The sequence below is a fragment of the Lasioglossum baleicum genome, chromosome 10 (genome assembly GCF_051020765.1).
Source record: "Lasioglossum baleicum chromosome 10, iyLasBale1, whole genome shotgun sequence".
Classification (NCBI taxonomy): Eukaryota; Metazoa; Arthropoda; class Insecta; order Hymenoptera; family Halictidae; genus Lasioglossum; species Lasioglossum baleicum.
In genome coordinates this window covers 12,609,144-12,621,268 of record NC_134938.1, presented here as the reverse complement: position 1 = coordinate 12,621,268, position 12,125 = coordinate 12,609,144, and the positions used below count along the sequence as shown (strand labels likewise).

The window sequence follows — 12,125 nt, the reverse complement described above, 5'->3', positions numbered from 1 at the left end:
TAAGTAAAATTTATTTCTTTATTCAATATATGTATATTAGATTGAAGACCTAAATCCTTAGCCCGCGGGATTTAAATAAATCCCACATCAATCCCGCGGGATTGAAAATGGCGCGGGATTGCAATGCCTACTTGAGATACAAACAATGGATTCAACAATGGATTCTTAGAGTTATTATTTTAAAGGTATTCGTAGAATTTTATTTTCTGTGTCGTTTACAAGTGAAAACTTGTGAGTAACAAGGTAATGACAGTGAAAGGGATTAGTAAGGCTTGGATGGCTTTTACTGAGCTTGAATTTTGGATATGGTCCAATCCCACGGTGTACAATGCAAAAGAGAGTGAATTTGGTGGGAATCTTGTAGTCACCACTATCGCATCCGATCCCAGAGTTGATTCATCAACGCAGAAATCGGCATTGCTACCTTCTTTATTCACCGCACTAAAATAACGAATTTTTCTTCCTGCTAGGGAAAACACATTTGTACAATTTGTTGATCATTTACACACGCGTGGCCACAAAGTGAAAGAATGCAATGCAATACACTAGGATATAAATGTTTATATAGCAAGAATAAAATTTACCTTGAACAGATTTAATCGTTCTTTTGGAGTACGATGGGGAGTCGACCCCATTTCCAAAAGCGTCGTGCGTGACGTCATAGTCATAGTGTTCCGAACGGTTTCCTATCGCCACATTTCCAATGAACCTATTTGCGCATTTCTCGTCAAACTGTCACATACACATTACTAATAATTAACGATCGCTGACCCAATATATACAAGTTGGATCTTGAAAGATTGCTCACCAAAATAGACCGACTGGTCCGGTTGGTCATCGCCAAGTTTATGACGCTGTGCGGTTCAACATTGATGGCAACAGCGCCCTGAAAGGTAACCAGGGCCACGAAAACAGTGCAAATTCCGCGAGACATTTAGTATGTCCGATTTGATTATAACTATGCCGCGGATAACATGCGCGTCTCTTATATAGGCCAACCGAGACTATGGAAAAATTTGAATTTATCTTATTAGTAGATTGCTTATCAGTATTAGTAAAAGTGTTTGGGATTTCCTGAGTGCGTCGGCAGCGTGAACGCGCCGATTTACTGCGCCGCCCCGCTATTGGCGGACCCGCACGTAACAGCGAGATCGACAGTCGATAAGCAGCTCGCAGTAGCTTAGACTTAGACACCGACCTTACGGCAGTGATGGGATTGTTGGCGCTTTTCACGCGCATGCGCGACGACTCTAGCCTCAGTCAAGTACATACGAAGATCGGGTACCTTGGTCGCCCTGCTAATTTCCCGCCATATAGTCTCCCACTACTTTCCCCCCCAGTAGTTCCCCACTTTCGGACGTAGACGTAGACACGGCCCTGACGAAACTCGCGCATGCGCGCGAAAAGCGCCAACAATCCCATCACTGCCTCACGGCACTGATGCCAAGGCTGTGGTACTGTGGTACTGTGTGGTACTAAACCATACCCCCACCATAGCCTACTATTGCCCCTCCGTTGTTTTCCAACGCGCCCGCGCGCAAGGTTATCATCGTGCTCATATTTCCTTCGTACCGTCGATATTTGAATCATTTAAACTATTATTAAGTTTAGACAATATTTCAAATCCTAGATTATTCTGAAAAACCTCTTCATATTTTGCTCTCACTTTTCTCCACAGCCAATAGGTACATTGTTTAGATTTTGAGCAAAATCTGTAACTAATTTAATTGAATCTTTTAATGCTAACGTGTTCGATTTGAATTTCGTTATTGTAACTGGCAAAGTGGAAAAATTACATTCGATAAATGCTAAATCGTCAATAAGATCTTCATAATTTCGTCAATAAGATTTCATAATTTCTCTTGGGCTGTCTTAATACATGGTGAGTACACTTTGTTCTTTAAAGGATTTAACAATCTGGAAATAAAAGAGAACTTGACTATTTGACACAAAATTAATAATTCATTTAGTCTTAATGAACTGAAATATTATCAAATATGTTTACTTACTTCCCTAATAGAATGCACATGTTTTGCGTAAAACATCGCCGTTTCTATTCACGTTCCTTATCGTGTTATGACCGCTTCCGGTGGTAAAGGAACATTTGGCATCTTTTCTTTGTAAATCTATTCTACGTCGAACTTTCAAGAATATTTGTTTTACTATCCATGTGCTACACATGTTATATGTACCATATTGGGATAAAATAATAATTATTATTAATAATATAATAATATTATTAACTGTTTCTTAGGCCGTGTTCATACAGAGATCGGCAAGCGGTAGAGCAATTTACTATTGATTATTATTACATGAGAAAAATGCAAAAAATATGCACACAATATGCAAAAAACATGCACTATGCACAACATATGCTGTATGTAAAATATTCAAAATAGAAAATATATTTTTGGTATCGTCTAATCATGAAATAAATTTCTGTCTAGGTCCCATTTGTCTACCCATTTTCTATAAAAATATGCATTTGCATAAACAACTGCAGCCTACTTATCAGCGTATTTCACTTGAACTTCGGCACATGAAACACCCTGTATCAACGTCGTATATCTCTCGACGTTGCCATTGATCATTTATTTAAATTAATGTAATGAAGATTTAAATCTTGTCTTTTGACCCTCTCTCGCCATGTGTAAGAAACGATACATACTCTTAATTAGGGATTGCAATCCCGCGATGCGGGATCCCGCGTCATTAGTCCAGTCAACGAAAAATCGTAGAGGAAAATGGAAGGAACACAATTTTCAACTTTGGGACTTTGTTTGGACTAGTTAGGAGGTAAACATACTAAAAGTCCCCACTCCTAGGAGGTGAGCGGGTGCAGGGGGCACGTAGAAGATCCCTTTTTCGGTTTTCCGCTTATATTTCGGAAACTATGTGCCCCCTGCACCCCGCTCACCTCCTAGGAGTGGGGACTTTTAGTATGTTTACCTCCTAACTAGTCCAAACAAAGTCCCAAAATTAAAAATTGTGTTCCTTCCATTTTCCTCTACGATTTTTCGTTGACTGGACTAATGACGCGGGATCCCGCATCGCGGGATTGCAATCCCTACTCTTAATATACAAATGGACTTTATCTCTCTCTCTCTCTCTCTCTCTCTCTCTCTCTCTCTCTCTCTCCTTCGCTAATTCAATTTGACGTAAACATTCGGGGATACGATTCGTTATCAAAACGCACTGTGTTTCATCGTTGATCGACGTTCATTTTCTGTCCAATTGATAAATATACTTTCTCTTCGAGTTCCTTATTTATGAATCGGCAGTGTTTAAGGAAAGAAAAACTTCCAGCTGACAGTTTCTGAAAATGAAATTTGCATTTTTGCTGATAATTATGAAAGTGGTCTAATTGTAAGTCATATATTTCTCGTTTAAAGCACTATCTATCGGTTCATTTTTGAGAGTATCGTAAAAATTACATTGAATTAATTCAGTTTAAATGACTGATAAACTCATTTTTGTTAAATTTTGACTTAGACCACTTTCATAATTATGGGTGCATTTTCCCGGGATCAGCTCCCCATCTCGTGTGCACGGGGGTCCCATGGAAATCATCGGCACAGATTTCTCCGACAACATTTCATTAACATTTTATTTACTAATTAATTAATTCAAGAACACTCGGTTTCATATTTCATTTTTCCACCGATTTTCATTCAATCCGCATTAATTAATTAATTAATAAATAAAAAATTAATGAAATGTTGTCCGATGAAAACCGTGTCGGTGATTTCCACGGGACCCCACGGGTCCCATGGATAGTGCTGACACTATCACGCCCACAGACCCCTTTCGGCGACTCTGGTGTCCTCGAATCGTAGGAGGGGACTCATCCCCACCTCGACTCAAGGGCGTGACCTCTTAACTCATCTCCATTGAAGGAAGGAGGGGTTAGACACTCCTGCTATACGATAAACGCAAACTCCAAAAAGGCTCCAGCTGAGAAGCACAATACAATGGGTTCTTAGAGTTATTATATTGCGAAGGTATTCGTTGAATTTTATTTTCTGGGTCGTTTACAAGTGATAGTTGGTGAGTAACAAGGTAATGACAGTGAATGGGATTAGTAAAGCTTGGATGGCTTTTACCGAGCTTGAAGACCCCACGGTGAACTTTATAGTAGACCGTGAGTAAGGTGGGAATCTTCCATTCACCAGTATCCAATTCTTTCCCAGAGATGATTCATCAGCGCACAACGCGACAGCGCTACCTTCTTTATTCACCGCTTGCACATAATGAATATTTCTTCCTGCGGGGGAGAACACATTTGTACAATTTGTTGATCGATTACACACGCGCGGCCACAAAGTGAAAGATAATGCAATGCACTAGGATAGAAATGTTTATACATATAGTGAGAAGAGAATTTACCTCTAAAATCGCTAAGGTTTGTTACGGCGTGTACTATGAAGTATGCAGGATTTCTAAACTCGACTTCCACGTTGTAATAATTATCGTCTGACGAAACGTTTCCTACCGTCATATCTCCAATGAACCCACTTGTGCGTTCACCGTCAAACTGTCACATACACATTAATAATCATTAACGATCTCTGACCCAATATACAGGGTGTCCAAAACCACCCGTCCAGGGGTGTTAACTTTTCAGATAAGCATATTCGGTAAAAATGTTTGCAATAAAAGTTGCAAGGATTAATGGAGGACATATGTCCATGACCTTGTATTTGACCTTCGGATCCATTTTCAAGGTTATTTGGAGGTCAGCACTTATTTTTTAAATGGGAACCCCTACTTTTGACTACGGATTCTGAAAGCTCGAAATTTCACGTTCAAATATGTACTTATGTCCTAGACTAAAATGACTGCTAGAGGCCATTCAGAGGTCAAATCACTGTTTGGTGGTAAATAAAAAATGACAGTAAATAGTGGCATCAAGATTGGACGATGATTCTGATTCATAAACTTGTCTCCGACGTTAAGCTTGTTCTCCATTTCCAAGGTCATTGAAAGGTCGATTTACGTTATAGAAATTTAATTGTATATAGAATTTAGAAATATTATTAAATTAATATGAAAATTTATATATCTAATATTATTTGAAGGAGTAATATTATTTATAGAAATTTTTTTATATAGAATTTAGAGATATTATTTAATTAATATGAAAATTTTTATATATCTAATATTATTTGAGGGAGTAATATTATTTATAGAAATTTTATATAGAATTTAGAAATGTTATTAAATCAATATGAAAAATATATCTAATATTATTTGAGGGAGCAATATTATTTATTGAAATTTTATATATAATATAGAAATATTATTAAATCAATATGAAAATTTATTTGTCAAATCTAGCTGTGCGGCTGAATATCCCCCGCAAGGGGAAATGATCCCGCTGCGCAGTTGTAAATAGGCGGAACTTCACAACGATACGTCACCTATCAAACGATTCACGTTGCGACAGTTCAGTTAAAAAGTATAGTGAATAGTGACACAAGTGTATTCACACAAACATATAAACAGTTGTTTTGTATGTTTACTGCTGTAAGAAATAATGGACAGTACGCACTTTTGACGAGGTGTGTGTACTTTACCGTTCAAATGTTGCATCCTTCTCTCGTCGAGTGCGGTCTTTGTTTTCTTCTGCGCATCCCTACGAATTTGGTCAACCGCACAGCTACATTTGACAAGCGTATCTAATATTATTTGAGGGAGTAATATTATTTATAGATTTAAACTCACCGATTTAATAGTCGGACTGGTCTGATTGGTCACCACCAAGTTTATGATTCTATCCGGTTCAACAGTGATGGCAAAAGCGTCTTGGAAGATAGCCAGGGCCATGAAAACAGTGCAAATGCTGCGAGACATTTTGTATGTCCGAAATTGATTATGACTATGGCGCGGATAACATGTGCGTCTCTTATATAGGCAATCCGAGATTATGCCAAATTTGAATTTATCTTATCAGCGTATCATGGATCTGAATGCCTTATGCTTCGGCACTTGAAACACCCTGTATCGCCGTCGTATATCTCACGAAGTTGCTGTTGATAAGTATTAATTTTATCTTAATATACAAATGGACCTTATCCATCGCGAATTGGAATTGATGTGATCACTCGGGGATATGCCAGCATTGATATGTGATGTGTGTTCCATGCATTGATATCGTTCGTTTCCTGTATGATCGATAAATATACTTTCTTATCGAGCTGACATTTTTTGAAAATGAGAGTTGCATTTGCGCTCATAATTATATGAAAGTAGTCGAAGATTCATATTTCTGGTTTCGAGATGTTTAATGGAACGGAATATTAACACTAAAAGAATTCCATGTGACGTTGAAATAACAAGCACTGTCTAACGGGTTCGTATTTGAGAGTATCGTAAAAATTACATTGAATTAATTCAGTTTAACAGAATGTGATGTGAAATAACTGATAAACTCATTTTAGTCAAATTTTGACTTAACCACTTTCGTAATTATGGGTCCAATTTGTTCGGTATGCTTATCTGTTACCAGAGCCGCTGGATTAAGACTTGTCTCCCCACTCTACTGTCCAGTGAAAGAGTGTAAACCAGTGTCGTCAGACTGAGAAAATCGAGGGGAATTAAGTACTCTCTCTCTCTGAAGACCAGTCCAGTTTCCGGCACGTGCACCGCGGTCTACGGTCTTAGTGAGGGCGTTGGAGTGTGCGCACGGTGCTAGAATGGGATAGTGGAAGGGGAAAAGGAGGAGAGGAAATGAAGCCACTTTCTACCTCATCTGGCGACACTGGTGTAAACTAGCGGGATGGGAATGGGGCATAAAGGGCATTGCGGACGCTCCGCCCTATCCCCACTTTTCGACTCACGCGTAGCTCCCGCCGTTCATAGGCGTAGGAACAGATATTGCTACTATGCATTTCTACTATGATAATTTGTGAATAACTAATAACGCGCGCGCGATTTTATTCCGTGGCCAGTTATTCGTCGTTCACAAATAGATACTTATTTACTCATTATACCTTATCCAAAAGAACTCAAATATAGGTATAGCCGGATAAGATGGTCAAAAGTGCGCTTGAGTAAAATTTCAACCCTGTATCTCGATCGGAAGGGTAGTTATGGGGTAAAATAGAGAAACCAGTTTTTGACCCATTTTTCCTAGTTAATGATGTTTAGACATTCTGAGCAAAATCTGACACATGACAAGGACCCAAATACATATTCTGCAATTGGTTTCAGATTTTTTAATTGAAAATCCTGCTCGTAGAAAATCAAAAAACTCAAAAAAATCGAAAAATGCAGATTTCACATGGTAGTTCTACAGTGACAACATTTATATTTTTACAGTACACCGATATGTTGTTATAGTTATTGTTCATGAATTTTTTCAGATTTTATGGTTTGGTGCGCCGCAGTTAAAAAAATAAAAACCGATTTTTTCTACGGCTTTTCCGCGAAGAACTAAGTTAACCTTACAATATTTTTACGTTTTATTTATTCTGTAAGTCTATTAGGCACTGATAAAACTTGCGCATTTTACAGTAGTAATTAAAAAATGAAATCAACTTGACAGTTAGCCAACTCTTGGACTACGCCGATTACGCCAATGGATTGCCGTTGACCGCACCGCTCGATCTGTCTCGTTTGTTTGTTTACATTTGACTCACTCTCAACGTCACGCGCCCGATCAGTGTTCCGATATCGCGCATCGTTTTTCGTACGATGGATGGCCGCTGGAGGCGCTTTCAGCCTCAATAACGTAAGCTTCTCGATAAAATGGGGTACCTTGAGCACCCCGCAGAATTTGAAAAGATTTGTATGATTTGATTCTGAAAAATGAATGTATAACATGTACATTTCTGTATATTTTGTAACTTGTAGGACACGTCCTGAAGTTTTTTTTGTCCGGAACAGATTGTTTCGCTACTTCCACGCCAATATAACTGTCTCAAGGCGCAGGGCTCAACTACCTCTTCATCATAGATACGTTCCTGTTTTTTCCGCGCAGCGCCTCTAGCGGCCATCCGTCGTACGAAAAACGATGCGCGATATCAGAACACTGCGCCCGATTAGTATGTGTGTCCATCTCCGCCGATAGCGCGTTAGAACCAAGAATGCGTGTTAGAATAGGCGTCTATATTCTAGTCTGACCACTCAGGTGTTCTTTGCGTCCCTCTAGCCCCGTTCCCGTCCCGCTTGTTTACTCTCTTTCACTGTAAGTACATACCTTGCTCTTCTATGACGCGTTCCCCCACGCTTTCACCGCGGCTTGATCAGGCTTGATGACGTGATGCGTTCAGTCTATGTCCTACAGGTGTCACAATGTCACGCGAGAGGGTAACGCTCCTCCTCAATTCGAGTCAATTCCCCGCATCTGGCGACTCTGGCTATTACGCATACAATCACCTTCATGCGGGCACGGGCGTCCGCGAACGTGATTTGTTTGCTGAATTGTTCAGGTGCTTATTACGTAGCGTTAATTACGTATTGCTGTAAATACTGTACGGCGTCGACGTTTTACTGCTTATAATTACAGGAGATGTGTAGAGAAATTAATTCATTTAAATAGAAAAATCGTTCGCATTTAGGAGAACAGAATTTTTTATTTTTCTTGTTCCGTTTCCTTGCTCTACTGAACGCGTTGTCTTCTTTTCGTCGCTTTAAACGATCGTAGAACTTGTTGAAAGCGCAATACAATTAGATTGAATAAACTTGATGCTCGAATCGTAGGCCATTGAGTTATTGATGCGACGCGATGGTCAAACTTAGGACAGACGTCGAAGTAGGTGGCACTCGCAGGTTTATGCTGCCCGAGGATTGTCCCAGGGTAGAAGGGTTGTCGCAAACCACGGCGAAACTTCCTTGATTGTTTCGTGCGCTTACGTAATGGATCGCTCCTGGAAAACACGCGTTGGTAAGTCTTAGGCTCATACGAAGATCAATCGTGGCTGCTGTTCGGTTTAGGGGACCACACATAACCGACTTTTTGTTATATAACCCTGTAGATTTTGACGAGACAATGCCAAAAATCCTAGTTTCAATCCTAGGAACTCGGTAGTTCAAAAGTTCTGCGTGTTTAAAGTTCAGCGATTTTCACCGTCTTTTCACAGGCGATTTCTAGGATTCTGAATTCCTAGAATTGACACTTAGTTTTGGGCATATCCTTGTCAAAAACCATGGGGTTGTGTAAAGAAAAGTCTGTAATTTGTGGTTCCCTCAACCGAACATTAACCTGAAAACGTACCGTTCGTGATCGACAGGTTCAGTATGCTGGATTGAATTACATTGGTGGGGTTCTCAAATTCGATCACTCGACGAAAAACTGTTTCGTCCGCGTAGCGTCGGCCAACCGTTAAATCTCCAATGAATCCAGTTCCACGTTCGTCGCCAGCCTGCGGCAAACGTAACAATAGGCGCGTTAATAAACAGTTATTCAGGGAAAAATATTTATTGTTACGGAGAAAAATGGTCTTATTTTTGTCTTTCATGAAGACTTTGCTTTCAAATCCTGAGATTATCAGAATATGAGGAATGATTTACAATTTTGCCGCGATTACAGCGCGATTCTACACCTACCATTTCGTCGAAATTCAAGAAAAATGAGGTCAGAAAAACAAACATTTTTTCAATTGTGTTTTGCTGGTCATAAAGACCAGTTTTGTGAGAGTAAAATCTAGTAAAAAATGTTGTTGAAGTTCCTATAATTTTTGCAACTTCTTTGCTCATAATAATAATAACCTTTTGCACTCGGACCTAATTTAACTGGAAAATTAAACACTTCTTTCGACCTAGAATAATTTCGTTCTATATTAATTATTTTCTTTGTGTGAGTATGAAATTGATATAATACCTCACACAGAGTTGAGCAAAAGTTTTATTTAAATAAAAGTTTCGAATAAAGTGGGTTTTGGCTGCTCTTTACTTTACCGGACTCAAAATTTCTGCCTTTTTCCTACAAATTGTGATGTATTTGGTATGTAATCCAGTAGATTTGTACTCGGCACGGGTGCAGATCGAAGTTTCGAACCTCTAGGACCAATAGTTGAGGAGTTATGGTCGCTTAAAGTTGAGCATATTTCCAGTTTCTTGACAGGCCCTTACCTGTCAAAAATGCTCAACTTTAAGCGACCATAGCTCCTCAACTATTGATCCTAGAGGATCGAAACTTCGATCTGCATACGCGCCGGGTACAAATCTACTGGATTACGTACCAAATACATCATAATTCGTAGGAAAAAGGTACTAATTTTGAGTCCGGTAAAGTAAAGTTTACCCTGGGTTTTTTCCAAGTGGGTTTTAAACCCACTTTATTCGAAATTTTTATTTAAACATAATTTTTGCCCAACTCTGACCTCACACAATACTTAAATGTTTAGTAATTGATTAGATACTAACATATTTAGTAATGTAACCAATATTTTGAATAATGGTACAACAATTTTTAGTGGCGCTTCAGAGGAAGTGTTATTGTAGGGAGATACCATCTCTGAGCGGCGAGAATTCCGTTGAATGTCACGACGTTAGTAACTGTAACGACGCGACGATTCGATATCTGTTATTATGTTTATCGATTTCGTTATTCATATTTGTAATATGCGATTTCTTTGTCATTCCGGTTCGACGTACGAAAACGAAAAGACGTGTTTGATCTCAGACGGAGATTCAGACGGGATAATTTAATTAGTTGTATTTGTTATAATTCAAATTTCGTATTAAAACATTTCGAGTTTATGAACGTATTATTCAATTTACGATTTAAATCCTACATTATTGTCAAATATCGTTCAAAACAAAACATTTTACGTGGACACATAATTTCTTGACACCCTCTACAAATTTATTCAGGGCAAGATATTAATTTTTACATCGGCAGTAATAGGTACACTGGTGGTCAAAATGATAACGCACCTCAAGGTTTTTAGCAATCAACATTCATTCGTACATATATACACGTAGAAAGTGAATATACAACAAAATAAGGTACTAACGTTTATATAATATTCTAAAAATTAAATAACTCGTTCAAACCATTTATTAAGTCTACAAAAATTGAATTTTAGTGTGGGCAAAATGATAAGGCACCTCGAATATAAAATAAGAAAAGTATTAGAATTCAACAAAATTACACAATTTTTGGCAGTTTTAGTAATGCGTGGACTGCCCTTTACGTTGTGCCACTTCAATCATTCTTCTGGGTAAACTTCTATACAAATTTTTCGTATCATTTTGATGTATGCTTTTCCAAGCTTCTAAAATTGCTGATTTCAATTCGGACACTGCACTGCTTTCCAAAGAATATTTGAAATAATTCGACGGTACGTAATAGCAACGCCTCGCATTTAGAGGTAAACAAATAAACGTAAACATTGTGAATGCTCGTTTCCTCAACTGTTGTCCGTTTGTGTCGCAAGGTCTGTTAGTTGATTACATGAAATTGTGAGATACGTTATAACAATTAACCGGTACGCTAATAGTGAAAAAATAAATATGTTAAAAAAAAATAAAAATATTTTTGTCAAATATTCTGGCAATTGATTTATCTGAAAGTCATCGGTTGTTGAATTTGTTCCAATGTCTCCTACAATATTATGAAGTTAAAAATACCCAGTTCCATTTAAAGATATGACAGCAACCTTGATTTTTTTGGTTGAAAATCGGTTTTTTCTTCATTCAAAAAATTGCAATTTCTTGTCGGTTAAATACTGATTAACTTTGGTAAGAAACACTTTTCTGTCCGACCATCCGAAGTCTGTATGTAAAATTTTGTGTGTGTACAACGGTGCCTTATCATGTAGTCCACCAGCTTACATGTGCCCTAATCTAATTGCTCACCAATTTCGCTTTCGGAATGCCATCGTTGTCGCCGAATTCAAGGCGTATGCTCTTGTTCTTGGAAACGTCGACGGCAGAAACGACCTGAAACACTGCCAGGGCCGCGAAGAGAGTGAAAATTGAACGAGACATTTCGTACGATTTGACTGTGACTGTGCCACGGACAAGGTGCACGTTTCTTTTATAGACCGGGCCGAAAGTCCGTCAAGGTGAACGTGACTTATCTGCACGGTTCTTTTGTGATTTCTCCATTGGCTCCTATCATGCTCATCCTCCCGAGCATACAAATAAGGGAAATGCTGCCGGGTACAATGGCACAC

The 12,125-nt window shown here is 38.6% G+C and overlaps 4 protein-coding genes across 5 annotated transcripts in view; 1 reads left to right on the top strand and 3 right to left on the bottom strand.

The window, feature by feature from the left end:
• Positions 1 to 12,125, top strand: part of LOC143213025 (uncharacterized) — a 126,786-nt gene that overhangs the window by 23,924 nt on the left and 90,737 nt on the right. The window lies entirely within an intron of this gene.
• Positions 35 to 999, bottom strand: LOC143212784 (uncharacterized). Of its 2 annotated transcripts, none has more exons than XM_076431918.1 (3): positions 809 to 999; positions 585 to 732; positions 35 to 463 (listed from the first exon to the last, which is right to left on the bottom strand). In XM_076431918.1, exons 1-3 carry the CDS (start codon positions 932 to 934, stop codon positions 216 to 218), a joined length of 522 nt encoding a protein of 173 aa, XP_076288033.1. In that variant the 5' UTR covers positions 935 to 999; the 3' UTR covers positions 35 to 215. The 2 variants fall into 2 exon arrangements, with proteins under 2 accessions (XP_076288033.1, XP_076288032.1); XM_076431917.1 differs by having other exon boundaries at positions 35 to 466; positions 809 to 984.
• LOC143213028 (uncharacterized) lies at positions 3,862 to 6,808 on the bottom strand. Its single transcript, XM_076432472.1, has 4 exons — positions 6,506 to 6,808; positions 5,725 to 6,164; positions 4,387 to 4,534; positions 3,862 to 4,264 (listed from the first exon to the last, which is right to left on the bottom strand). The coding sequence occupies exons 2-4, from the start codon at positions 5,851 to 5,853 to the stop codon at positions 4,032 to 4,034; spliced, it is 510 nt and encodes a 169-aa protein (XP_076288587.1). The 5' UTR covers positions 5,854 to 6,164; positions 6,506 to 6,808; the 3' UTR covers positions 3,862 to 4,031.
• On the bottom strand, positions 8,557 to 11,971 carry LOC143213030 (uncharacterized). Its single transcript, XM_076432473.1, has 3 exons — positions 11,806 to 11,971; positions 9,218 to 9,365; positions 8,557 to 8,870 (listed from the first exon to the last, which is right to left on the bottom strand). Exons 1-3 carry the CDS (start codon positions 11,935 to 11,937, stop codon positions 8,713 to 8,715), a joined length of 438 nt encoding a protein of 145 aa, XP_076288588.1. The 5' UTR covers positions 11,938 to 11,971; the 3' UTR covers positions 8,557 to 8,712.